We start from the raw sequence: 26,929 nt of genomic DNA on the forward strand, positions 1-26,929 counted from the left end.
TTGCTGGCTTGCCTGCCAGCCTGCGTGCAGCACTCGGCCGGCGTGCAGCATGACCCTGTGGAACGGCGTACTGCCTTTTTACCCCCAGCCCCGGCATGCCGCAGGCTTCAGCGTTCCACTGCTCATCGTTATTCTAGTGTTTTTGGCTCTAGCAGCAAGCTTCCTGCTCATCTTGCCGGGGATCCGTGGCCACTCGGTAAGGGTGTCCTCATAGTGCAGGTAGAGTGGGGGAAGGCTCATGGGCAGATTGTCTCCTGAGGGACCCAGGACAGGTAAGACTGTACAAGAGCCTCCATGAATAGTCGAATTGAGGCTCAGGTGGAGTGAAGTCAGGAGTCTGGTGCAGCAAGCACCCCTTTCCAAGGATAGGGAGAGCTCCCCATCCAGGATATCCTGGAGAAGGACCCCACCTGGGTCCTTGGGAAGGCTGCTGCAGAGAATGGGCGCCCAGTCCAGTAATCCTGAGGCAGAGTCTAGGCTTCATGTGCTGGAGGGCCTCCCACCTCTCCCAGGACTGAAGCTGCACTCTCATCCCATCCAGTGGGTGATGACCTTCAGGCCAAAAGGACAGATGCCAGCAGCTCAGACTACAGTGTTCCCCTTTGCACTGGGTTGAGACACATGTGTATGGGTGCCTCATCCTCAGGACTGAGACTCCCACGTTGGATTAGAAGTTGGAGCCAACTGGGTGCATTGTCTTAGACTTTCCCCCTCTCCCAGAACCTAGGTTGTGCATTTTTCAGTTCTGGGAGGACCCAGCTTTTCTGCATCTTAATCTGTGTTGCTTTCCCTGGAACTGGTGCACCTAGAAGTATCTGCATTCCCACCTCCTCCCCTCGGAGATCAGGCCCTGGGGCCTCCCTCTTCTGAGGGAGGTGACCCCTGCGTGCCTAGCACTTCTGGACTCACTGAGCCTCACCAAGCAGTGAGTGGACCAGGAGGCAGAACCAGGACCAGGCGCCAGACAGCTAGGGGAGTGAAGGTGGTGGAAGAGTGCCAGGAAGTGGGGGTGGGGGGGAGGTGCTGTTAGGGTAGATGGGAAATGGGGCTAGGGAGGTGAAAGTGCATGGTCACAAAATATCAGAAATGCCAGTAGCCCAGAGGGACTTGCAGGAAAAGCGTGCCTAACATTAGTCTCAAAGGTCTGGATGTAACTAAAGATCCAGGTGAAGTGGGGTCAAGGGTGGTCTTGGGGACTCTGGTTTGGCAGGGCTCAGGCCTGACCTGGGTGCCCATTCCTGCAGCGCTGGTTTTGGTTGGTGAGAGTTCTTCTCAGTCTGTTCATAGGCGCAGAAATTGTGGGTGAGTGTGTGGTGCAGCCCATGGGGAGAGGACGGGGTGAGGAAGGAGGTGGGCAGAGGGCACCTGGGACGATAGGGAACTGGGGTTGGTTTTCTGCTCCCTCTTCCCACTCTCCAGCTCCTTCTAGGGCCCACTTTTTGGCCCTTACCATGCAACCACATTGGACCTCTAAGTCCCCATCTCTCTGCAGTGTCCCACCTCCCATACCACTAATTCCATTTTCCCACCCTCATCCCACCCCCACCGTGTGCCTTTCCCTACAGCTGTGCACTTCAGTGCAGAATGGTTCGTGGGTAGAGTGAACACCAACACATCCTACAAAGCCTTCAGCGCAGCGCGCGTTACAGCCCGTGTCGGTCTGCTCGTGGGCCTGGAGGGCATTAATATTACACTCACAGGTGAGGGGGCTGGGGCTAAATGAACTCCTGGGGCTGGGAGATCCCAGGTTAGGTGAGTGTGTCAGGGATAGCTGGAGGGCCTCTCACATCCCACAAACTCAAATAGCTTGTGGTCCTCGTGGATTTGCGTTTTCTCCAACCACCACCGAACCCATTTCTCCCGCCGAGAGCGCCACACCCCCACTTTCCTGTCTGAATCCGCTTAGTTGCGAGGTCTCCGACCGCGGGCAGCCCCATGAGCCCGCCTCACCCCACAGGGACCCCAGTGCATCAGCTGAACGAGACCATTGACTACAACGAGCAGTTCACCTGGCGTCTGAAAGAGAATTACGCCGCGGAGTACGCGAACGCACTGGAGAAGGGGCTGCCGGACCCAGTGCTCTACCTGGCGGAGAAGTTCACACCGAGTAGCCCTTGCGGCCTGTACCACCAGTACCACCTGGCGGGACACTACGCCTCGGCCACGCTATGGTAAGCGCTGGAGGGAAGGCTGTGTGCACGTGTGTGTGTGCCGGGAGCTGGGCCGTATGAGCGGGAGGATGCAGGCCTCGGAGGCGCTGAGCAGCTGCAGCCAGACCCGACGCGCTCGGGGTGGGCATGACAGCCTCGCGGGTTAGAAGATCCACGAGATCTGCACAGACGGAATCCGGAGAGACTCCAGCCACCGCCTGGACCTCAGGAGCCCGCTTCTCCCCCGGGGAATTCCCCTGCGCCGCTGCCATCCCAGCCCCTGGCTTTGGCGCTGGGATAGGGATAAAGAAGAGCGAGGCTGTGGGAACCCCGGTGGGCTGGGAGAAGCCCGCTCACAGCGCGTCCCCCTACTCCCCGGCAGGGTGGCGTTCTGCTTCTGGCTCCTCTCCAACGTGCTGCTCTCCACGCCGGCCCCGCTCTACGGAGGCCTAGCACTGCTGACCACCGGAGCCTTCGCGCTCTTCGGGGTCTTCGCCTTGGCCTCCATCTCCAGCGTGCCGCTCTGCCCGCTCCGCCTAGGCTCCTCCGCGCTCACCACTCAGTATGGCGCCGCCTTCTGGGTCACGCTGGCAACCGGTGAGGACCTAGAGAACGGGCCCCGGGGGCTAAGGGTGGAGACAGGATTCACACCGGGTGTGCACTTTCCAGTTTACAGAATGAATTCACATCTATTACCCTATTTGCCCCTCTCAATAGTTCGCAGAAACAGGCACTGTTATGACCATTTTACAGATGAAAAGTGGGGGGGCTCAGAAGGGTCTGGTGTCTTGCCGTGTTTCATGTAATCCAGATTAGAGGTGTGTGGGGGGCCGGGGGAGGTAACATAAGGCGTAGGCTCCAAAAGATGGAAGAAGGCCCGGGCATCACGCCTGTAATCCCAGCACTTTGGGAGGTCGAGGCAGGAAGGTCGTTTGAGGCCAGAGTTCGAGACCAGCCTGGGCAACATAGCCCTGACTCCACATGCCCTCCTTTCTTTCGATCCCCACCGCCACAGGCGTCCTGTGCCTCTTCCTCGGAGGGGCCGTGGTGAGTCTCCACTATGTTCGGCCCAGCGCTCTTCGCACCCTTCTGGACCAAAGCGCCAAGGACTGCAGCCAGGAGAGAGGGGGCTCACCTCTTATCCTCGGCGACCCACTGCACAAGCAGGCCGCTCTCCCGGACTTAAAATGTATCACCACTAACCTGTGAGGGGGACCCAATCTGGATTCCTTCCCCGCCTTGGGACATCGCAGGACGGGAAGCAGTGCCCGCCAGGCCTGGGCCAGGAGAGCTCCAGGAAGGGCACTGAGCGCTGCTGGCGCGAGGCCTCGGACATCCGCAGGCACCAGGGAAAGTCTCCTGGGGCGAGCTGTAAATAAACTTTTTTTCTTTTGTTTTTTAAAAACTGTTTTTCCCATTAATTTTCATGGCTTCTCCGCGCCGGGGTCGCGCGTCCTCATGAGCTTCGTTGGGCTGAAGACAGCCTAGTACACTCTCCGCTGTGCTGTGAAACCTGATTCTCTGCGTCGACTCCAGAGTAATAGGGGCGCCCTCTAGTGAGGCCGGAGGGACCCTACCAGAGCTAGCATCTTTCTGAACCACCCCAGGGGGACGTCAGGTGGCAGTGATGAGGCAGGTCACCCACTCCCCGTCCTGGATGCCACTCAGCTAGCCCAGCTGAGTGGGGTGGGAAGGAATAGCGTTTTGGAGTTGATTCCCTAACTTCCCACCTGGCTTCTTGTGAGGTGGTGTTTGAGGGCCAAGGTAGGTGTCAGCAAGGCATAGAAAGATAAATCCCAAGATTCTTGGCAAGTCTTGCAATCTTATTTAGCAAATTTGGGAACTGAAGCTCAAAGAGAATGTGGCATAGTTGGTTAATGTTAGACCTAGGATGAGAAGTTTGGTTTCCCCTCCTTTCCAGTACTGTCTTTCATTGTACCAAAAGGCCACACAAGCTGGGGAAGTAAAGGAAGAACAAAAGGAACCCAGGAAAAAGGAAAACAAGAGGTGCCGAGGGATGAGAGGAAACCATAGGAGAATCATATGTAACCCCCACCCTGCCGGTGTTATGGGGGTGAAGTTAGGTTTCAGTGAATAGCATCTTGAAGAGGCAAGGCAGCACGGAAAGGCTGGGTTGCTGTGCAGATAAGCTAGTCCCTGCTTGGCCTTATCATGGCAACAGGCTTTATGGACAGGCCCAGCATCTCTTCAGTCCCTTAGGGCTTTTTGTTTTGTTTTGTTTTTTAACATCAGTATGTAGAGCCTCCTTTTTCTACTCCGTCTGTAGATTGGTGCTGGGGGTCTGGTACCAGCCACCCTGAGGGCAGTTCTGCTGGTTTTATGGGGGCGCCAATGAGGTTTGGAGCCAGACTGGAAGTCCAGGTGGCCTCCATGGGAGGAATGTTATAAAGCACAGTCAGGATCTTTGGGGTGTGCCTCCTTACAGTATGCCTTGGTGGAGGAAGCCTCTGACAGGGGAATGTCCTGGGACCCGGGACTGTCAGCCATGGACCGGTAGCGGGGGCTCAGGAGTCCACCTTCCTCAGGACTCCACTCCAGCATGGGGTCTTCATCCACACTCTGGTTGAAGAAAGCCTTCAGCCTGTGAGGCTGCATCCTGTGGGCCACCGCCATAGCCAGGCCCAGCAGCACACACAGCAGTCCTGGAGACGAGGGCAACAATTGTCCCACCTTGGTGCTAGTAACACCTGCCAAGGATATCTTCCCCTGGGAGTGTCAGAACAACTCTAAGGGAAGCCTAGAGCCCCTGCTTCAGGGCAACTTGGGCTCAGAGAGGTGACTGGCTGAGGGGCATGTGGCTGGTGTGGCTCTGTTGTCCTGAGTTTCCAGACTCCAAGCCCAGTGCTCCTTCTGTTATATCCCGGGAGAGAGAGAGAGAGAGAAAGGGGGAGAGGGAGAACTCTGAAAATGGGGAGAGAAAAGAAAAAAACCCTGGGGAAGGGCAGGGCACAGAGGAGGCATGAGGAGGCCCATGAGGGAGTAGACAGCGGGACAGGAGAGGAGAATAAGACTGCAGGACAATTTAGGGATGTGTAAGGCAGGACAGGGAAGGGTTTAAGAATGGGGACCCAGAGAAGGGTATTTGGAGGAAGCAAGAGGGGACAGGGGGTTGGAAGATTTTAGAAGCAGCTGGGTGAAGAGAGTTAGGGGATGACAGAGACAGAGAAGATACAAGGGAGTGGGCATCTCTGAGGAGGGAGGGGAAGTGGCACTGGGGAGAGAAAATCAGGAGATAAGAGATACAAGAGGGTGGGACTTTAAAGAGGGCAAAGCCATCCTGGCCCCCAGGAACAGACCCTCAACTCTACCGACATGATGTCCCCAGGCCCTCCCTCCCTGGCCTTGAGCCTTCTAGTGCTTGTCTATAGGGCTGGGTCTTACCTGTGGTCAATGTGACCCAGAAGGCAGGCCCATGGTGAGTATGCAGCACAGAAGCGCCCAGGTGCAGGGGACAGGGTGAGGTGAGTGATGTGGCCATGGAGAAGAAGAGCAGAGCCAACAGCTGGAAGATGCCCGTGGCCAATAGCATGTAGCCACCATATACCAGCACAGGCATGGAGAGCATCACATTGGCCAGCAGCCAGCAGAGGAATGCCACCCTGGAGAGCCAGGACCCAGTGAGGACTGGCCCGGGTACTTCTACCTGCTGGTGAATTTGGACGGGCCCAGGCAGAGGTTCAGGGACCCAAGAGTGACCCAAAGATATGAGGTAGGGATTCCTTCCCATGGACTTCCCAAGCCAGCACCATGGGGACTGGTGCCAGGCCACCCCACCTGAGATACCCACATGAGTGGAGGAGAGATGGGTAGAAACCCTGTTCCTGAATCTAGGCTACCAGGGCCTCCACCCCGTCTCCTTCCCATCCTCACCATAGCATGGCTGAGGTGTAGTGTCCCGCCAGGCGGTACTGGCGGTATAGGCCACATGGGCTTCTTGGAGTGAACTTCTCAGCTAGGTACAACACAGGGTCTGGCAGCCCCTTCTCCAGAGCCTTTGCATACTCCTCAGCATAGTTCTCACCCAGGCGCCAGGTGAACTCCTCGTTGTAATTGATGGTCTCATTCAGCTGCTGCACGGGGGTCCCTAGGGCACAAGGCAGCTGTGCTCAGCAGGAACCCAAGGGCCAGAGTGGGGCCTAGGCAGGGACTCACCCACACTGAGCAGAGGGACAGGAAGTGGTCTCAACTGAGAGAAGGTAGCTTCCAAGGCCCTGAATTTCCCTTCCTACCATGCCTCTGACCTCCCACCTCACACATCCTCCCAGCCCCTGTGCCAGGCATCCTATAGCTCTTTGACCACACCACACATAGATCCCAAAGATAGCAGAGCCTTCCCCCCACCACAGGTAAGAGCCCTCCCTCACCTGTGAGTGTGATGTTGACTCCACCCAGCCCGACCTGCAGCCCAATATCAGCGCTGATCCACTCAGAACTGAAGGCCTTGTATGATGTGTTGGTGCTGACCTGGCCCACAGACCACTCAGAACTGAAATTCACAGCTGTGGTTGGGGAGTTGGACATATGGGAACTCAGAGATGTCTGGGCATTACTAGGTTAGAGTCAGAAGGAGAACTACAAGGGGTCCATGTCTGTTTTGGTCATAATTGGATACCCGTTAACTAGCCAGGGTCTGGCTCATGGTAAGTCTGCCAACCACATGTGTGGGATTTCCCTTGGCCACATTCTGTTTACCTCTTCCCTCCCTTTCTCCCTGCTTTAGGGAGAGTCACTCAGGGAGCTGGGAAGGAAACATGAACCAAAACCATGCCAGGCAAGGCAAACGCAGATAGCTTCAACAAAAACTTTCTTTGAGACGGAGTCTTGCTCTGTCTCCCAGGCTGGAGTGTAATGGCATGATCTTGGCTCACTGCAACCTCCGCCTCCCGGGTTCAAGCAATTCTCCTGCCTCCGCCTCCCGAGTAGCTGGGATTACAGGTGTCTGCCATCATGCCCAGCTAATTTTTGTATTTTTAGTAGAGACGGGGTTTCCCCCATGTTGGTCAGGCTGATCTCGAACTCCTGATCTCAGGTGATCTACCCGCCTCAGCCTCCCAAAGTGCTGGGATTCCAGGCATGAGCCACCGTGCCGGGCCTCACGGAGACTTTCATCTCTCCTATTTGCCTCATCACCAAACCAAAGCAAACAGCCGTTTCCCATTTCCTCCCTTCCTTTCTGGGGCCCTCTCCCCACAGACATTCATTTTGACCTCCTTTCCCCCGAATAAAAGTGTTAGGAAGGTTGAGGAGATGCATCCAGCTTGTTTTCCAGGGTGACACCTCTCCAGGCAAGGGTAAGAGTGGGGAGATAAGGCCATGGTGAGAGAAGCATATGGGCAGGGTCTGGAAGCCACCCTGAAGCAAGGGCCCACCACTGTGGGGAAACAAGGAGAGGAGAGGCAGGCTGCTGAGGGAGTTGAAGGGATGGAGGCAGCGGCCCAAGTCAGCTGCACTTCGCACTCACCCAGGATTGCAGCCCCGATGAATAAGCTGGTCACCACCCGAAGCAGCCAGAACAGCCTCTGAGTCACAAGGTAGGTGGGTTAAGTAAAGAGTGCCTTCCTTCCACATCTACCCTTCCTGTTTCCAGACTTGGGGGAGGGGCGGGAATTCTAAAGCTGAGATCACTTGGTCAATTGAAATCAGAGTGTCTGGCACATAATAAGTGCTTATGTATTTATGTATGCATTTATTTATTTATTAGAGACAGGATCTCACTCTCTTGCCCAGGCTGGAGGGCAGTGATGCGATCTTATATCACTGCAGCCACTCAAGTGATCCTTCCACCTCAGCCTCCCAAGTAGCTGGAACTACAGATGCACACCACGATGCCCAGCTAATTTTTTTTTTAAGAGATGAGGTCTATACTATAAACCCAGGCTGGCCTCGAACTCCTGGGCTCAAGCAATCCTCCCACTTCAGCCTTCCAAAGTTCTGGGATTGCAGGCATGAGCCACCATGCCCCACCAGCGCTCAATAGTGAACTGCTGAATCAATGAATGGGGAGCTTTCTGCCTGGGATCGTGGCTACCTTTTCTCCGCACTGGGGTCTCCTTCCTTAGTCTGGTTGTAGTCAGAGACTCTGAACCCCTCAGCCTGAGGCTGAGGTCTCTCTGGGCTGGGGTCTCCAGGACTGGGTTTCTCACCATCTTTCCCCGAATGCCAGGCAGGATGACGATGAACGTGGCCAGTGCAGTCAGAAAGATCATGATGATGCTGGCCAAAGTGGTGTCCATCGGGAAGGTTGGCTTGGGGCCAGCATAGAAGGGGAATGTGTGTCCCAAAGTAGCCATCTTGGTGAGGTGGTGCAGGGGGGGCAATGCTGTACAACAACAATAGACATTTATTGCATGCCCTCAATGTACCTGGCACTGTTTTTAGTGCTGGAGATACAGCACAGAATGAGCCAGACTAGGTTCCTCTTCTCTGGAGCTCACATTTTGTGCATCATCAGACTCTGCTATTACCACCGTTCCATTGCCCCTCAGCCATCCATCTCCCCATCTTTTAGGTGACAGAATGAGGGTCTTTGCCATCAGTCTCTGTTGCCCCATTCTCCTCTCTTAACCTCCAGGTTCCATAAGTCAGTGCTACCACCACCCTGGGGGCTTCTCTGTTTCTTCTGGGACTGTCTCAAGAAATAAAATTATCTTCTCTCTCCTTCAGGCCCCTAGCACTGATAGATCACAGAACATAAAAGGAGCTATATTTATTATCAGGTGAAGGCATAAGGTGAAAGATGGTACAGATTACAAAAAGATTGGCTTTCTTCCTCAGTCCCCAAAGGAACAAAGGCCAGGCAGCTCCCTGCTAAGTATATAATCCAGCCACATCATCAGAGGACTGAATTCCAGACCTAGCACTGCCCACACAGGTCTGTCCAGCTTTCTCAAGCACCCTGGCTCTTGTTCTGGTAAGTGCAGAACAGTTGAGCTTCACTGAGTTCACCTAAATAAGCACTGAAGGGGCACCTGCCCTCTATCAGGCAGTGCTGGGGCCAGATGTCCTTCTATTCCACACATTACCAACAATGGCCCTTCTCTTTGATTCAAATTCCCAGGCCAAGTTTCAGCTCAAACGCTAGCTGTGGTCTTCTCTGCCCATCCCCTGATCTGAGAACTTGTTTGACTCTTATTTGTTCTTTTGCAGACAGGATATTGGGAAAATGGTACCTGAATTTAACGTGTTTAGTTAAATCTCAGACAGAATGGATTGCATGACACACTACTATTTTAGCACAAATAAAGGGGAAAAAAAGTCTTGCCAATTAAACCATGGCCACCATTGCTGGTGAGATGTACCTATTTTCAGAGATGTCAGAATGTGAAAAAAAAATGCATCTTAGAGTCAATGATCCCAGTTTTCCTCATTTCATGCAGTGTGATCTGTACTGGGGTTTCAGTTTGCCCAGAAGGCTCCATAATTTAGTCTGACCACACATTGTCTTATTAAGCGTTATAATGAAAGAATAAGCTTGGGAGTCAAGTAGCTCCAAAGGGTTTGAATTCTGCTTCTGCCTCTTGCAAGTTACTTGACCTCTACAGACATCCAGTTTTATTAAAAATTTGAGATAGTAATGTCTATCTTGTAAGCATCATTGTGAGCATGAAATGAGATTGTGTATATAAAGTGCTGAGAATAGTACTGGAAACAAATAAGCTATCAAGTTGGGAAAGAGGGGGCATTTTGTTACTCCATTTATCTCTTTCTTCAATCTCTTTTTTTATTTTAAGTAAATAAAAAATGGAGTACATTTAAATTTTTTATTAAGTTCTTATGTTCCATTATTTTGTTTGTTTGTTTGTTTGAGACAGAGTCTTGCTCTGTCACCCAGGCTGGAGTGCAGTGGCACCATCTTGGTTCACTGCAACCTCTGCCTCCCAGAATCAAGCAATTCTCATGCCTCAGCCACCTGAGTAGCTGGGATTACAAATGCCGGTCATCACACCCAGCTAATTTTTAAGTTTTTTTTAGCAGAGACGGGGTTTCACCATGTTGGCCAGGCTGGTCTTGAGCTCCTGATCTCAAGCAATCCACCATCCTTGGCCTCCCAAAGTGCTGGGATTACAGGCATAAACCACCGTGCCCGGCCTCTCCAATCTTTTTTGAAGAGAACCCTGAGCTGGAATCCATTCTGGGACTAGTTTCTGTTCTTTACTAATATTGTCATATTGGACAGGTAAGCGACAACCTCTTGAGTCCTTGGTTTCTTCATCTGTAAATGGATTTCATAATCCCCAGGTCCCTTTTAGTTCTAATGCTGGGATCCTCCTAATATGCCCTAGCTCCCAGCCTTCCTCTCTCCTTCTAAGCTGGCCACATTCTTGTGTTGTCTGTGAGAGTAGCATGGTGTCAGGCAAAGAGACAGAAAGACAGACAGTTTTAACTTCTAATCCTGTCTTTTGGGCAAGTCACTTAATCCCTGAGTGTCAGTTTTAACATGAACTTTTTTGCTTTTTCTTAACTACTCAACTCTCCCATCCCTGAGGAATAGGCATCTCTCTTCTCTCCTATTCTGTGAATCCATCCTCCTGGGCTCTAGCCATTCATGCCTGCCTTCTCCACCACCTTTATCATCAGTTGTCCCCCTTCCCATCATAGCGTCCCAGCTTCTTTTTCTCTGCTGGCTCCTTCTCTCAAGGGTATACTGAAATTTTTCCCACCTTAAGAACACATAGAAAAAGAACCTTCTCCCTTGATCTTCTTGGTCCCCTCCAGCTACCATCCTATTTTACTCTATTCCTGTCACAGCCAGGCTTTTGAAAAAACAGTGTATATTGGCATTTCCATTGCCTTATCTCTTCAACCTACCACAATCTGACTTTTCCTCATCCCTGCCTTCTCCATTAGGTCACTAAGTGTTAAATCTAAAGGGCAGTTTTCACTTTTCATGCTTCTTGACCTCTCTGTGGTATTTAACACTGCAGACCATGCCCCCTTTCCTCAAACTTTACCTCCTTGCACTTCCATCACACCATGTTCTCCAGGGGCTCCTGCTTTTGGCCATCTCTTTGTGGCCCCTCTACTAGTTCTTTTTCCTCCCTGTTAAATGTTGATGCTCCCCAGGAATCTGTGGTGGCTCTCTTCTTTTAGCAGTATTCCAGATTCCCTGGGCAATCTCATCCATTCCCATGGCTGATGGTTCTCAAATGTCTTCAGGTAGTCCTCCTACCTGAGCTCCAAACTCAAAAGGGCCAACCACCCTGTGGACATTTTTCACTTGGATGTTCCCTTGATGCCTGAAATTTTAACAGCCCCTCAAATGGAATTCATTGTCTCTGCCCTGCTTTTTATTCTATTGTCTTTGTATGTTTGGCAACATCACCACTGGTCAATCAAATAAGCCAGACACCTGGACCATCTTACCTCCCAAATATTTCTTGAAACTATCCATGCATTTCCTTCTGTACTGCCTCTGCCCTAACCCAAGCTCATCCTCTCTTACCTGGTTCCAAAATAATTTTTTTTTCTAGTAAGCCAATATAATCATTTCACTTCTCTGCTCTGGCTAAAATCTCATCTTCTTACTTTCCCACATAAAGTGCTTTATAACCCGGTTCCACCTATACTGTCTCCATCTTTTGCCCAGCCTAGTCTATAGCCATACTGAATGACTGGCCTCTCCCTGAATCTGACATGCTCTTTCAAGCCTTCAGTACCTTTGGATATGCTATTTCCTCTGCCTGGAATACGCTCACTCTCTTGGCAAATGCCTTTTCACCCTTCAAGTCTCAGTTTGTGTTCCCTCCTCTGTGAAGTTTCCGCTGATGCCACTGGGCCAATGTAGAGGTTCCCACTTTGAACATTCTGATTGCATTCTGAACATACCTTCATCATAACAATGATTACATTGTACTCTAATTGTCTGAACATCTGTCTCCCAATTAGACTGTAATCTCCTTGAGGGCAGAGATTTCATCTTTCCATCTTTGCATCCCCTGCATGTAGAGTATACTAATCAGGCTCTGGATCAAATGAATAAATATGAATGAGTTCCTCTCCCCACAGGTGGCTTCTGATTTTGCACACAAGGGGGAGCTATGCTCCCTTATTGCCCTGTGCTAATAATTCAATATTAACTGAGTATCACCAATACAGAGCTAAGGACTGGGCACAAAGGGATTTGACTAACCCTGTCAACTTTTAGTAATTTCTCAAAATTTTCAGAAAGCCTCTTCCAATAGTCTCCAAGACTAACAAAGACCCAAACATGAATTTTCATGTTTAATTGAATCAGAAACATACATCTCAATCTTAGCTGAAATGAGTAACTAAGAATTCGTGAATTAAATTATTTTATAAAATATGTGATAGTGGTATTTATTTTAAAGCAGATGTTTACTGACGTAAGAATTCTTTATTTATGACATGTAGACTGAAGCTATTATATTTTTAAATAAAAGTTCATAGGAGGAAGGTCTATAAAATGTAAAATATCTTGGCTAATAAGATAGAAGATAAAGCGAGGCTAACAGCAAGAACACATGTGATACGCTGGAGTTCAAAAAGGAGTATTTTTAATATATGTGAATAAGAGATAATATAATGTATTTTGGTCAGGGTTAAATATTATTCCTGCATTTATTTTAAAGGGAGGTTATAAAAAAATTTACAAGAATGTTTCATCTCTATTAACATGTGCTTAAAAGAAACACTAACAAAAGGCTTTTCGTATTTTAAGTATAGAACAATGTTAACTTATTTCCAGTTCTCCAAAATGTCATATTTATTAAAGATGACAGAAGCAAAAAAAAGTTGGTAAATGAAATTTGCCTTTCTTAATTTCTTCTTATTCCATTTCATAACTTAGGTCTTCCTTTATTTGCATTGCCTAATTTAAAGTTAATTTTTCATGACCCTGACCCTAATTTTGTTTTCATTATTAAGCTAACAGGGCTCATGCATGAAGAGGTGGGACAGAAATGAGAAGACCCCACACCCCGCAGTCCTGCTTTTCCTACAACGCTTGTGTTTCCCTGGGGAACATCTTTCTTCCTGGCTCGTCAAGTAACATCTGACAGTAAAATTAGTTTTAATGTGAGAAAATCTCATATCAATATTAACTTGACCCACTCCTCCCCTACCTCATCACCATGACTAGGATGTATGCACAGTGTACATTGATATAAATAAGCAAACACAAGATACAGTCAAATATGCACCTACGAATTTAGATAAACAGAGACACAGACGCAAGAACCACCCAGACTGTCATTCTCAGTAATATAGACTTCATCCCAGGCCCCTGTGACAAAATTGGGATGCTTTCTCATGGGGTGGGGGGGAGTTTCCCACACTTTAGGGTCCTCCTTTCTCACCTGGCCTAGGGAGGAGGAGGCAGCATCCTCCCTTTCCAGGCTCCCTTATGTACTGAAGACTTTCCTTATGCTCAATCTTATTATAGACACAATTACCCAATCCTTACCTACCACAGGTTGAAGTGGAGTTCCTGTGTGTGTATGAGAGGTGGGTAAAACATAAAGTTACAATCTTTAAGAAAATTCAGCCTAGAACAACCTCCAGCCTTCTTCATTCAAAGTTATGTGCTAACGTCCTGTGGCCTCTCTTGTAGCCTGACAGGACTTTTTTCCTGAAGTCTTCCCCCTTGCCCACCTCCCCCATCTGCTGGAAACTATAGAGTAAGGGCCACTAATTCTCCACAAGTGGGGAGTGGGTGACATGGCTGGAGTTGCCAAGACCTCTGATTGGTAATGCACAGCTACTGCAACGTGATGCTTTTTTCTCTGATTGGGGTAGACCCCATTAAACGTTTACAGCTGTGGCTAGCTAAGGGGCCCCTGTCAGGAACTCCTGTCCTAGACTTTCCTCTTCAAGGAAGGGGTCTGTGTGTACGTGTGTATCTGTGTATGAATGTATATGTGTGTTGTTGCACAAAAGTAGGAGTTAAGTGGAGAAATTGAACAAGATCTGAAAAGTGGATTGGAGGCAGGATTCCCCAGTAAGGGCTGATGTGGATAAGGAATTCAAGGGTGCAGAATCATGCAAGCCAAAGTATCCAGACTCGAGTTAAACTGGGATGGCGATTTGAAGTCTATAAACCTTGTGGCATTTATGGCCTTAAGAGGTTTTCCTTGCCTCCCCAGTTTCTTACCAAACTCTCTCTTTGAAGAACTCCCACTTGATCCGAACTTGGTCTGGATGAAAGCAGGAAGTGTAGCCCTAGGTGCCAGGGCGGGAGCAAGCACTTCAAGACCCCCTCCAAAATCACCCGGACCGCACAGATCTAAGCAGCCGCATCCCCCACCACCCACACCCGGACCACTGTTCCCTACCTTCCCCTCTTCCAAACAGTGCGTGTGTGGCAGCCTGCGCCTCTCGCCTTCCCCCGTGGAACCTCACACGAAGCGCCCCCGGGGGTGTGATTAAAGAGGGAACCAGGTCCAGACGTTCTGTGAACAAACGCGCGCCCTTACTCTCAGTGGGGCTCCCGTCCGACCCCAACTCCTCTCCTAACTCACGTAAGGACCCGGCTGTGACCGGACAAACCGGGTCTGGGGTGCTTCCAGTCACTCTTCAAGTCACTCCCAAACTTCTCAGACTGCACCCGAGGCTCTGCGGCGCCGCCTCCCTCTCCCGGCCTGGTACAGAGAAGGGCTGGGTGCGCCAGGACAGTAGTACCGGGGTCTGCCAGCTCCGCAGAGGTCCCTCCAATCCTCCCTCCTCCTCTGCGCCCCCCCACCCATGCCCAGCAATCCCAGCAGCTCCAGCGCAAACCTAGCGACGCAGTTCCGGGTCTGGCGGGGCGCGGGCGCGGCTCGCAGGGCGGTGGGACCCCCAAGACCTCACGAGGATCCCCGGAGGGAGACGTGACCCCAGGGTCTTAGAGGGGTTTAGGTCGGATGGGTGACTTGCTTTGACGCCTGGCCTGGTCTGTGGGTGGCAGGTGATCGATGGCCTTGGACTTGGAGCCCAGACCCGACGGTGTCGAGAGGATCTGAGGAGAGTCTCCCCTCCCCATACCCTCTCCGCCTCCCACCCTCTCCCCAGCCCCATGGGACTTGTGAAGGCGGACTTGCATTTTTCGCCGTCCACACAACCGCACTAGCCGGGCCTTCGGCACCGACGGAACATCTCTACCTGCGCCCCGGGAGCCCTCGCCGTCTCACCTCGCGCGCTGCGGTCCGCTGGAAGCACCTCCGCGGCTCCCCAGGCGCCAGACTCCATCCCGCCCCACTGCGCCCCGCCCCGTGGCTGAGCCGAGCCGGGCCGTGCCGTCCCCTCCTCACCCCCAGCCCCGCCCGTCCCGGCGCAGAGCTGCAGAGGCACCGGACGAGAGAGGGCTCCGCGGGCCCAGCTGGCAGCCAGGCCGGAGACAAGTTGCAGTCCCGGGCTCTGGTGACGCCGTGGCCGCAGGTCAGATTTGGGAGGGCTTTTCCCGGCCCGCGGGCCTGGGCGCTCCGGGGGAGGGAGCTCCAAGGGCAGGGTGGCCGGGGAGCCGCAGCTCCTCCACGTTATGGAAGAAAGGGGAATGCTAGCCCCCTGCGCCTCCGATCTTATCCTAAGGCTAAAACCGGTCCTGTTAGGGCCTGTCCTCTGCCTAATCAAGGTTTTGAGAGACTGGGTTCTTTGGGACCTGGGAATGTTGGGTGGCCTAGTTTGCCTGGGCCTGCGGGTTCTTCTCCTGGCACCAGCACAACATACCAGGGAGGGAGCTTTGGGCTTTAGGATCCAAGCTTTCCCCCTCAGCCCTCCCTTAGGACCAAGATGGCCTTGACCCATCTTCCTCCCACCTCAGGGCCACCAGGGTCACCACTCTAGGGCTTCAGGCTGGAAAAGCAGCCATGTGGGGCAAGAACAGGCAGGCCTGTGTTCTCTCTCTGGTTCTGCCGCTGGCTCTGCCTGGGGCTTCACTGCCCTGTCCTGGGCAACCTTCCTGTCAAGGTTGTTGAGAAGTTACTGCCCCATCGTTGTGTAAATCATTAAGGGCAACCCACCCACAAGGAGTGGTTATTAAGCATGTCCACCTTCCTCTTCAGGTCATCCCCACACAGCCTGGTCTGAAAGCCCATTTCATGCCCTTAGGGGCTGAGTGGTACATTAGCGTTGAGGCCCAGGATCCTGAGGACATGGTGGTGGCGGGGGAGGGGAAGGACATCTTGGGATCAGGGAAGGACCGCTGTGGCTACTTCAGTATATCCAGCTTTACAGCTTCAACCATCCAGAGCCCAGCTCTTCATGCACTATTAAAGGCCAGCACCTGGACAGACTCTGTGAAATGCAGCAGGTGATACTGAGCTTTCCAGTTATGGCAGGGCCTAGGTTTTTTCATTTAATAGGAGATGGAGTAGGGATGAGGTCAGTCCCTGGGTTCTCTCCTCTAGACAACCCATCCAGGAACCCTGATGTTTGGCTGGGGATGAGGCTTTCCCTGAGCTCCTTTCTTCCTCTATCCTAACCCCAATCTCCAGGTTGCCTTCAGGAGGTCTTCACTGGCTTTAGGTACTCCTTACTCCCACTCAGGAGTCCCAGCCTGAGTCCTCTGCTGCCTCTGTTTCCCTGTTGACTCTGGGTGGAGAGAGAGAGAGCAGGAAGCTTGCACTAAATACATGAGCACCTGGTAGTGCATCCCTTCTGGATCCAACCAGAGGAGACAAGCTCCCGCCTACCCTCTCTATATCACATTTGCACAACACCTGTCACTTGCTTTGAATGAAACCTCCTTCTCACATCTGATTCTGGCAACCATGCTTAGAAGTAAACAGTTCAGGCATATTTGCTCCCATAGCTGGAAGAGGAAAACAAGGATCAGATTGGAGAAGTGATTTATCTAAGATCCCACAGTGGACTGGGAGCAGCACTGAGACCTCAGCCTAGTCTCCTGATCCCCAAGCAGGGCCCTGCCTAAGGAACACACTCTGCAGAGTGCTGGGCCAAAGCAGGGTTTTCCAACTAATCTTAGAAGGTAAAGTCCATGAAGGTATGTACCAGGGATTTCTGTTTGTTTTGTTCGTCACTTAATCTCCAGTGTCTATGTCAGTGGCTGGTATGCAGTGGTGCTCATGAAGTATTTGCCAAATCAATTAAAGAATTTTCGGAAGAGTGAGTCTCTTGAACTTTGCTACCTACTGTGACCTTGGCCCAGTCCCAGGCCTTGATTCACAGAGGCCTGCAGAGTCTTTCACCTGATTCTTCTGAGTAGCTGGGGCTCATTCTTTGTCCTGTCTTTTTCTAGGGTCTCCATTTTGGGACATTCTAATCCCTGAGCCCCTATTATTTTCATCATGGGCTTCTGCCTGGCTCTAGCATGGACACTTCTGGTTGGGGCATGGACCCCTCTGGGTGAGTACAGATTGGAGGAGAAGCATGGTTAGGAGCAGAGGAACCCAGCATCCTCTGGGCTCCCCGAAGGACAGGATCCATTTGATATTCATCTGTATCTTTAGTCTCTAGCTGACACAGTGCCCTGCACATGAGAGTTGCTCATTTCTAGCTGTTGAAGAAATAGATGGATAATGGAATGAAAATTATCCCCAAATACACAGAATTAGGGAGCCTTCAGCTGCTGTCAGCACTTTCTCTTTTATTCTTACAGTTTGGGGGCCCTTTCTGTCTCCTCTCTCTTCTCTTGTTTTCCATAAAGTGAGGGCCTCTGACTCAAAATAGGAAAAGATTGATTAGACACATAAGACAATAAAGGATCTTGGGGTCAGATTGGACCCAAAGCTGAAGGGGAGTCATCAATATGTTTAAACATTATGATGAAAAACAAAAGCAATATCTTCCATAAGAGTTTCATGTTGCTGCCTTCAGTAGACAGTTTCTTGCTGGAATCTGAGGCTGCTCTCTGCAGTCCGGATCTCTGTGGAGGGAAGTGGGCCTACAGTGCCACAGTTAAAGTTAAAAGATCAAGTCCCTGATCACTGGGGATGGGAGATGCAAAAGCAGAAAGCAGAGAAAACCTGTAGAAGGATCTGTCCTGGCTGGAGGTGACAGGATGGTGACACCTTCCCTACAACTTCTCCCTTGCCAGAGCTGCTCACATCCACATTCCTTCCAGCCCTCTTCTTTCCTTAGCTTTGGATTTTCCTTTTTTCCCTCAGCTCTCACCTCTTATCCCCAAGAGGCACTTTCCCTGTACTGTCCTGCAAAGGCTCTCTCCTTTATGTGCCACAGGTTCATTTTATTTTAGAGATCACATGTGTGGCCCTGCCCAAAGTCTTGAACCCTTAGCTGGGTTCTTTGCTCAAACATCAGGCCCTGAGTCATTTTCCCCCCTGACTCTCTGCTGAGTGAGTGTGAATGTGTGCGTCTGTTCTCTGAAGTGAGCAGAGAAGAAGCCCCAGGCCTATAGACTCCTAGTTTGGGGGAAAGAATCAGGCCAGCTATCTGCTCTACTGATCAGAAAGATCCCTGCTCCATCCCTGATTCCATTATCCATTCTGGATCTTCCCTCTGTCCCTCATTCCTCAGTTCTTTCCCCAGCAGCTGAGTGCTCCCTCCTGGACCCTCATTTTGGAGAGTAAAACAGGATCAAGAGGAGGAATTGTATGGGGGACAAGATGCTCCAGAAAAGGGGCAAAGTCATCCACATCGCCAGTCCAGTCCCTGGTCCTACCCAAGAAACTGGGGAAAAAGCAGTAGCAACACCACACCCTTGCCCTGGGCTCTGCTCAGCCAGAGATGACTAGTCCCCTCACCACACTGACCCTGCCCAGGGATGGGTCACAGAATGACATGTCCTTCTCCGGTATGGAGTGTGGCTGGCTCTTGCTCTGTGTGGTGTCTTAGGGCTGGGGATGGATTCTGTCCTGTTGTGTCCCCTCAGGGAGCTGAAGTTTAAGGGGAGTAAAGTCCCCTGCATCCTATTCCCCATCACCACTGCTCTCCTCCAGTCCCCTCTCCCTCTCTGAGGCCATCTGTCAGCACACACTGCTCCCTGCTCCACTGCTTTTTGGCTCCCTGCCATGTCTCCCCCACTGAGCAGCTTAAAGATCTGGCTTGAGTTTGGACACTACTTTGCCCTGGTTTTTCCCTCTGCACCCTACCTCTCACATCCACTTCAGGTATCCACTTTCTGCTGCTCCAAGTGCCAGGCTCACAGCACCCATATCCGGCAGGCCTGCCTGTCCTCTCACGCACTGACTTGCCCAGCTGCCCCTTCCCTCCATTCTCACACAGGAGCTCAGAACCCCATTTCGTGGGAGGTGCAGCGATTTGATGGGTGGTACAACAACCTCATGGAGCACAGATGGGGCAGCAAAGGTAAGTGAGAGCCAAGTGGGGATAGAACCCCAGGGCCAGGGGGGTACTGAGTGCTGCGGGGCAAGAGCTGGCAAGTACCAGCAAAGGCCATCCATTTCCAAGGTTTTAGGATCCATGACATGGAGGAAAGCCTGGGAGAGAGGGGATCAAGAATGCCCCCTGAAGATTCATCCTTATCCTTACCCCTCCTACCCCAGGCTCCCGGCTGCAGCGCCTGGTCCCAGCCAGCTATGCAGATGGCGTGTACCAGCCCTTGGGAGAACCCCACCTGCCCAACCCCCGAGACCTTAGCAACACCATCTCAAGGGGCCCTGCAGGGCTGGCCTCCCTGAGAAACCGCACAGTGTTGGGGGTCTTCTTTGGTGAGAACTTCAACCTCTGGGGAAGGAAGCCGGTGGGGTCGGCTGGACACCTCTGCGTGTGAAGAGGGGTCAGAGGATGAGAGAGAAGTGATGGAGGGCCTAAGGGATGAGGGTGAGAGGTGGAGGAGGCAGTGGGGTATGGTAGGGGTAGAAGCAGGTGGAGAGAGGATCCATGCTGAAGTGAACTCTGGTTGGGGAGGCAGAAATCTGCCCCACACAGAAAGATGAGGGGTGGGGTTAGGGAAAAGGGGCATCCCTCCTCGTTGGGTTGTTGGTGGGGGTAAGGGGCTGGTAGAGGCAGAAACATGAAAATAATCTGGGAGGGCCTCTCCGTGGGACCCTGTTCTTAGGCATTGCCCCATGGCTTCTAGGACAGGCTCAGGGCAGGGTTCTGATTCTGGCAGAGTGGACTGAGGGGAAGTCAAAGTGGGGGTGCTAGGATGGCTTGACCCCAGTGACAGGATTGGTGGCTGGTCCATCAGGAATGCCTGGCTCCTGCTGCGTTTTGGAGCTGGTGCTGCCAGCCCGTTTGCCTAGGCACACTCACAGGGCACCTCCCAGTTACCAAGGAGAAAGCCAAACTGTCAACGACAACAGCTTGGATCAGGTGTAGGCACAGAGGGACAGAAGAGACAAACAACTGGGAGGGAGTGCCTAAGGTCAAGGCTTGGACTTGCCCATAATGGCTGCTGAGTCTTTTGAAGCTTCAGGGGAGGGAAGGAAACTGGATACCTAGGGTAAGAAGGAAAGTGGCCCTCTGCTTGCCCTAGCACCCCCTCCTGCACTGCCCGCAGGCTATCACGTGCTCTCAGACCTGGTGAGCGTGGAAACTCCCGGCTGCCCCGCCGAGTTCCTCAACATTCGCATCCCGCCCGGAGACCCCATGTTCGACCCCGACCAGCACGGGGACGTGGTGCTGCCCTTCCAGAGAAGCCGCTGGGACCCCGAGACCGGACGGAGTCCCAGCAATCCCCGGGACCCGGTGAGGCGGGGAAGGCGGCGGGAAGGGACCGCACCCCAGCCAGGTGGGACCTGGGCTTCGGGCCTGGCAGGGCCTGGAGGGGAGAGGCGCCCACTCCCCAGCCGCGGACACCCTCCGGGCCCCGGCCTTCCCTAGCTCGCCGCCGCCCATCGACCCGGGCTCACCCGCCGCGTGCCCCGCAGGCCAACCAGGTGACGGGCTGGCTGGACGGCAGCGCCATCTATGGCTCCTCGCACTCCTGGAGCGACGCGCTGCGGAGCTTCTCGGGGGGACAGCTGGCGTCGGCGCCCGACCCCGCTTTCCCCCGAGACTCGCAGAACCCCCTGCTCATGTGGGCGGCGCCCGACCCCGCCACCGGGCAGAACGGGCCCCGGGGGCTGTACGGTGAGGCCACAGGGACGGGACGGGGCCGGCTGGGGGTCTGCGAGTGTGGGCTCCCCCGATCACGCTACCGCTCATCTCCTCCCCTGCGCCCCCACGTCGGATGCAGCCTTCGGGGCAGAGAGAGGGAACCGGGAACCCTTCCTGCAGGCGCTGGGCCTGCTCTGGTTCCGCTACCACAACCTGTGGGCGCAGAGGCTGGCCCGCCAGCACCCAGACTGGGAGGACGAGGAGCTGTTCCAGCACGCACGCAAGAGGGTCATCGCCACCTACCAGGTCAGCCGTCCGCGCCCCGCGACGTCCTCCCTTCCGCGTGCAAGCCCACGGGAGACTCCGCTGCCCCACGGAGCTCCCCATCTGTGGACAACCGCCACCCAGAAACCCCTCCCCAGACAGCCGAGGTCCAGGGAAGCCCCTGTAAATGATAGGGAGGCACGCGCTGTTTATAGGAGAAATCTGGCTGGTGATGATTATTTATCACCTCCCCACCCCCCACTCCCTCAAATCCCCTGGTTCCTTATGGGGACAGGCCTCACACTGCTCCTGTCTGAGTTGCTTCTCCCATGACTGACCCTGGCTGGTCCTCATCTCCACACGGAAGCCGTCCTTGGGCTCAGACCCTTCCAGGTCCCTCCCCATCCAACTCGTGCCTCCCCTCGCCCCTCTCTGCCCCTCAGAACATCGCTGTGTATGAGTGGCTGCCCAGCTTCCTGCAGAAAACACCCCCGGAGTATACAGGTGAGGGAGCGGGGAAGGAGGATGGGAGGGCTTGCGTGTGTCTTGCGGGGTGGGGTGGGGACTACGTTGGGGATTTTAGGGCTAAATTCTTCTGTCCTCTCTTCTCCTATTTCCCCAGGATACCGGCCATTTCTGGACCCCAGCATCTCCTCAGAGTTCGTGGCGGCCTCTGAGCAGTTCCTGTCCACCATGGTGCCCCCTGGCGTCTACATGAGGTGAGGGAGGGGCTCAAAGGTGTGTGTGCTGGGAGGGATGGGGCTGTCAACTGAGGAAAATCTGCCCTCAGGAGCCCTCTGTACAGGATTATCAGTCTGAAGTGTCCCCAAGGGAAAGACCGATAGAGAGGGGAAGAAAACAATTGTTTTAAAAGATATATCACTGTGGTTTTTAAGTATTTTTACTTCCATTCTCCTGCTGCTGGTGTAGATATTACCCTCCCCCCCACCATTAAATATAGAGTAATAAAGGTTCAGAGGGTGTCACAAAGTCCACTGGTCTAAACCTCATGTCTTGACACTACACTGGGGACATTTTTAGCTATAATCACAGAGCCCAGGGCCTGCAACCTTTTGGGGGCAGAGGGTTCTAAAATGTGTGCAATCTGAAGGAAAATATTGGCTTCAAAGTAATGAAAAGGGAACTTTAAAAAGACATAGGCCGGGAGCAGTGGCTCACGCCTGTAACCCCAGCACTTTGGGAGGCAGAGGTGGGTGGTTCACCTGAGGTCGGGAGTTAGAGACCAGCCTGACCAACATGCAGAAACCTCGTCTCTACTAAAAAAAAAAAAAAAAAAAATTAGTCGGGCATGGTGGTGCATGCCTGTAATCCCAGCTACTCGGGAGGCTGAGGCAGAAGAATCGCTTGAACCCAGAAGGCGGAGGTTGCGGTGAGCCAAGATCGTGTCATTGCACTCCGGCCTGGACAACAAGAGTGAAACTCCATCTCAAAAAAAAAAAAAAAAAAAGACACATATTTAAATAATGTATATGTATATGAAACAAAGCATGTCCATTTATATTTTTACAATTGCTTTATAATTTAAAACAATTCATAGATTAGATTTACTCTGGAATAATCTTTGGGGTATGCCTGATGATGTCTGAGAAATAGACAATTGAGTTATTCATAGACAAGTAGTTTCAAAAGAACAATTTTTGAATCCTTTAAATAGGTATATATGTACACATATATTGTACATATAACTGTGTATATAGATATATTTTATATGTGTGTGTATATACATATATTGAGAGAGAGTCAGAGAGAGAGTGTGTGTGTTAATGAGCTATGAGTACATTTTAGATATTTGGTCTGATGTTGTAGATGGGACCTTCCAAAAGTCAGATCCTCCAGGATGTGCTAAGGTCCGAACCACACACCACCTCGGAAAGACGATGGCCTGGGGTCCCTGGATACCACCTCAGAGACCAGAACTGATGCCTGACATTATAACCCCATTATCTCAATCACCATCTCCCTGCTCCTTGCATTTCAGAAATGCCAGCTGCCACTTCCAGGGGGTCATCAATCGGAACTCAAGTGTCTCCAGAGCTCTCCGGGTCTGCAACAGCTACTGGAGCCGTGAGGTCCGAGCTGGGGGCCACATATGTGGTGGATGTGTGTGTGTGCATGCTTATGTGTGTGTGTGTATGTGTGTGTGTGTGTGAGTGCATGGTGAAAGTGGGCAGTAAGGCTGACGCAGGTAGCTGGGATAGGCTGGGGTGGGAGGCAGCCTGGAGGACCTCAGGCATCTCCCCTACAAAGTCTGAGGTGACCAGGTAGCTGAACATGGCCAAAAGCCAACCCACCACCCCAACCTCAGGGCTGTGGGAGAGCCAGTGGGACCTGTGCAGGTATGGTTCCGCCTTTGTTGCTCCCTCTCACGTTTTCCCTCTCCTTCGACAGCTTTGGGCGTCCTGTAGGCCTTGGAGTACCCCAACTAGTCTCACTTGCCCCAAGGAAACATCCCATTAGACACATATCCCGGGCAGTGTGTGAATGCGTATGTGTGAGGGGGGTGGGGAGGGAAGCAGGGGTTCTTAGAGATTATTGGGGATTGTCCATCTGTCCAAATCAGGCCAGCATGGGTGAAGAACATTGATTGTGAATTTAAAGCAAAATGAGATACTTTGTGTAAAGTGTTTACTAAGGGGAAGGGAGTGGGGAGGAAGAAAAAAGAAGCCATAGAATCAGAGCCCTGGAGCTGAGTGGAAAGAGGCCTCAGTGTCCCCCTCATCAGAGTCCCTTTTTATTAAGGGAAGGAAACTGAGTTCAGAGAGGGCCTGTGACTTGCCCAAGGTCATACAGCTGGTTAGTAACAGAGGACTAAGACCTAGATCTTCTAGTGACTTTGCCAATACACACATGGTTGTATGTATGCCAACCATACAACACACACTCAAGTATCCCAAGGTCAAAGTAAAATTTTAAGATCCCTTGTGCTTGTATAGACCTCTGTCAGGCAGCACTGACTTTGGATGGGGACACCCCTCACCCTGAGTGGGGAATCAACCTGCAGAAGAGGAATGTCCCACCGGTTTGGGAGCAAACAGCAGGACTGGGTGGGCTCAGGGATAAGGATGATGGTGTGGAGGGAGCCTGGCTGTCTAACTTCTGACCCCATTAACCACACCCCTCTCCTCCCCACCCCCAACCTATAAAGCACCCAAGCCTACAAAGTGCTGAAGATGTGGATGCACTGCTGCTGGGCATGGCCTCCCAGATCGCAGAGCGAGAGGACCATGTGTTGGTTGAAGATGTGCGGGGTGAGTCTGGGGCTGTCCCTGCAGGTTGTGAACTCCTGGCCTCTGGGAAGAGGCTCAGCTGGACTTCCAGGACCAGGTATGAGGGGGTGCCTGGGGCTGGGAGCCTGCACTGCACTCACTGATGAAAGAGCTTCTGACATGCTGACCATGGCTCCTTCTGGCTCAAGTCTCCTGGGGCTGGTTGGAGCCTGGGGCCTGGACTGGAGACTGCTGTGGTGGCCCTGAGCTCCCTCAGACTGTCTGGTATCTTGTCTCCAGATTTCTGGCCTGGGCCACTGAAGTTTTCCCGCACAGACCACCTGGCCAGCTGCCTGCAGCGGGGCCGGGATCTGGGCCTGCCCTCTTACACCAAGGCCAGGGCAGCACTGGGCTTGTCTCCCATTACCCGCTGGCAGGACATCAACCCTGCACTCTCCCGGAGCAATGACACTGTGAGGAGGGGTCAGGACCCAGAGGGTAGGGTGGGAGGGACAAGGCACGTGGGCCTGAGACATGGAAGATAGGCAGTGAAACTTGAGCACAAGAGACAAGCACCTAATGGGAGGGGCAGGGCTTACCCAGATCACTTTTCCCAATATTACATATCAGGATGAAGATTACCAGACCAGCAAGATTTGGCTTTGCACTCGGATTATTCAGATCCAGCAAGCGTGTATTAAGCATCTATTGTTTGCTAGGCACTTAATAGGCACTATCTTATTTACTGTTCTCTCCACCCTCCTGAGTGGGTATAGAAGGTCCTTGACTTAGGAACAATCTGTGCTTTCTTGCACTGATGTTTAAGCCACCTTTCAGAAGTCAGCTGTTACACCCTGAGCTACCACCTGGACTGGTGGCCCAGGCCAAGGTAGAGCCTGAGGCGGAGGCCCAGCATGCCTTACCCATTCCTGGTGTTCTCAAACCAGTAGTGGTCACCATCCCGCAGCCACACAAATTGGTCAAGGATCATGGTGCTGAACAGGGGTCCTGTTCAGCTGCTAGCCAAGAGACCAGATTGGGATACCTTACCATCTTGACACAGCAGTGTTTCTACAGTTGTGTGCCTATTCTATTGCATTTTGCCCTTACTATTTTATAAAATTATTGGAAAGTGGAGATTTGAAAGGCCAATAAAGAAGTGATATGAGCATGGGGGCTCGTAAACTTTATAAAATCAATATATAGATAGGAACCACCAGGCATACCAAAAGTAGCAAATCTTTAGCTTCAAATGGGCCTCAGTGGAATTAAGCTGGTCAAGTGCTATTTACACTGTGGAGAAAAGAAAACTAAAATAAAGGTCAGGTAGAAAATGCTGGTGATATGTTTTTGAAAACTGTCTCCAAAAGGCAATATATAATCAGGCATTTGATTAAAAAAAATTTTAGTTCTAAAGAATAGAAACCTTTTATAACACATCATTCTGCCATTCAACTTTTGCACATTCTGATTTTGTCCCTTCAACTTTCATACCTTTTCAAGAACAAGTTATGAATGAGGATTGGCTGGCTGTTTTATTACTTTATAAAATAGGCAGCTGAATGTGTGAGAGGGTTCCCATAAATGGAGTTCACTTATGTGAAACACTCAGAGAAGTGCCTAGGGCATAATAAGCACTGTATAGGAGTGAGTTACTGTTACTGTCATTTATTATTATCATCCCTGGGGCTAATCCCTGGAAGCCACCTCTTTGCCTTAGGGTGGGTGCCGTGTCCTTTCTCTTACTTCTGCCCCTTCTTGGTTCCAGGTACTGGAGGCCACAGCTGCCCTGTACAACCAGGACTTATCCTGGCTAGAGCTGCTCCCTGGGGGACTCCTGGAGAGCCACCGGGACCCTGGACCTCTGTTCAGCACCATCGTCCTTGAACAATTTGTGCGGCTACGGGATGGTGACCGCTACTGGTTTGAGAACACCAGGAATGGGTAAGGCGTGCTGGGCCTCCGCCTCAGGCTCTACCTCGGCCTGGGCCCCAGACCCTCTTTCTGGCCTTAGACAGCCCCCATGAGCCCTTGATTCCAAGCCAGCCCACCACCCCCTTCCCAACACCTCTGGGTCTCTTTTCTCACCTGGGTCCTTGGGCCTGGGGTTGCTGGAGGCCTGCATCCCCTTCCCATCCCAGTGACTTCTACTTACTCCAACTTAGGCTGTTCTCCAAGAAGGAGATTGAAGAAATCCGAAATACCACCCTGCAGGACGTGCTGGTCGCTGTTATCAACATTGACCCCAGTGCTCTGCAGCCCAATGTCTTTGTCTGGCATAAAGGTGAGTGGCCAAGGGGTGGCTGGAGGAGTGGTGGGTCTGGAGCCTCGTCCCTCTTCAGCTCTGGGCTT

At 52.1% G+C, this 26,929-nt stretch overlaps 3 protein-coding genes across 11 annotated transcripts in view; 2 read left to right on the forward strand and 1 right to left on the reverse strand.

Annotated features, from left to right (window-relative positions):
- Positions 1-49: 49 nt before the first annotated feature.
- On the forward strand, positions 50-3,555 carry DUOXA2 (dual oxidase maturation factor 2). The gene is made up of 6 exons (XM_001146826.5): positions 50-196; positions 1,245-1,302; positions 1,566-1,700; positions 1,958-2,171; positions 2,533-2,747; positions 3,166-3,555. Exons 1-6 carry the CDS (start codon positions 50-52, stop codon positions 3,357-3,359), a joined length of 963 nt encoding a protein of 320 aa, XP_001146826.2. The 3' UTR covers positions 3,360-3,555.
- On the reverse strand, positions 2,808-15,370 carry DUOXA1 (dual oxidase maturation factor 1). 6 transcript variants are annotated; one of them, XM_009429041.4, is made up of 8 exons: positions 14,904-15,128; positions 14,462-14,578; positions 8,315-8,490; positions 7,633-7,690; positions 6,536-6,670; positions 6,042-6,255; positions 5,553-5,770; positions 2,808-4,813 (listed from the first exon to the last, which is right to left on the reverse strand). In XM_009429041.4, exons 3-8 carry the CDS (start codon positions 8,459-8,461, stop codon positions 4,554-4,556), a joined length of 1,032 nt encoding a protein of 343 aa, XP_009427316.2. In that variant the 5' UTR covers positions 8,462-8,490; positions 14,462-14,578; positions 14,904-15,128; the 3' UTR covers positions 2,808-4,553. The 6 variants fall into 6 exon arrangements, with proteins under 6 accessions (XP_009427316.2, XP_063650146.1, XP_009427326.2 ...); XM_063794077.1 differs by lacking the exon at positions 14,904-15,128 and adding an exon at positions 15,267-15,370 and having other exon boundaries at positions 3,953-4,813; XM_009429037.4 differs by lacking the exon at positions 14,904-15,128 and adding an exon at positions 15,296-15,355 and having other exon boundaries at positions 3,953-4,813.
- DUOX1 (dual oxidase 1) overlaps positions 15,150-26,929 on the forward strand; it is a 35,884-nt gene continuing 24,104 nt past the window's right edge. Inside the window, exons 1-14 of one of the 4 annotated variants that reach the window (XM_016928146.3) lie at positions 15,150-15,542; positions 16,915-17,468; positions 19,308-19,391; positions 19,589-19,753; positions 20,548-20,735; positions 20,918-21,119; positions 21,226-21,392; positions 21,794-21,854; positions 21,973-22,069; positions 23,350-23,440; positions 24,517-24,619; positions 24,878-25,050; positions 26,346-26,521; positions 26,743-26,861. In XM_016928146.3, coding sequence (XP_016783635.3) covers positions 17,411-17,468; positions 19,308-19,391; positions 19,589-19,753; positions 20,548-20,735; positions 20,918-21,119; positions 21,226-21,392; positions 21,794-21,854; positions 21,973-22,069; positions 23,350-23,440; positions 24,517-24,619; positions 24,878-25,050; positions 26,346-26,521; positions 26,743-26,861 — 1,684 coding nt within the window. In that variant the 5' untranslated portion in view covers positions 15,150-15,542; positions 16,915-17,410. Of the gene's footprint in view, positions 15,543-15,577; positions 17,469-18,917; positions 19,392-19,588; positions 19,754-20,547; positions 20,736-20,917; positions 21,120-21,225; positions 21,393-21,793; positions 21,855-21,972; positions 22,070-23,349; positions 23,441-24,516; positions 24,620-24,877; positions 25,051-26,345; positions 26,522-26,742; positions 26,862-26,929 lie in introns of those variants that run through there. The other 3 variants (XM_001163225.5, XM_016928147.4, XM_009429035.4) reach the window with 3 other exon arrangements.

Source organism: Pan troglodytes, chromosome 16 (assembly GCF_028858775.2).
Source record: "Pan troglodytes isolate AG18354 chromosome 16, NHGRI_mPanTro3-v2.0_pri, whole genome shotgun sequence".
NCBI classification, from domain to species: domain Eukaryota; kingdom Metazoa; phylum Chordata; class Mammalia; order Primates; family Hominidae; genus Pan; species Pan troglodytes.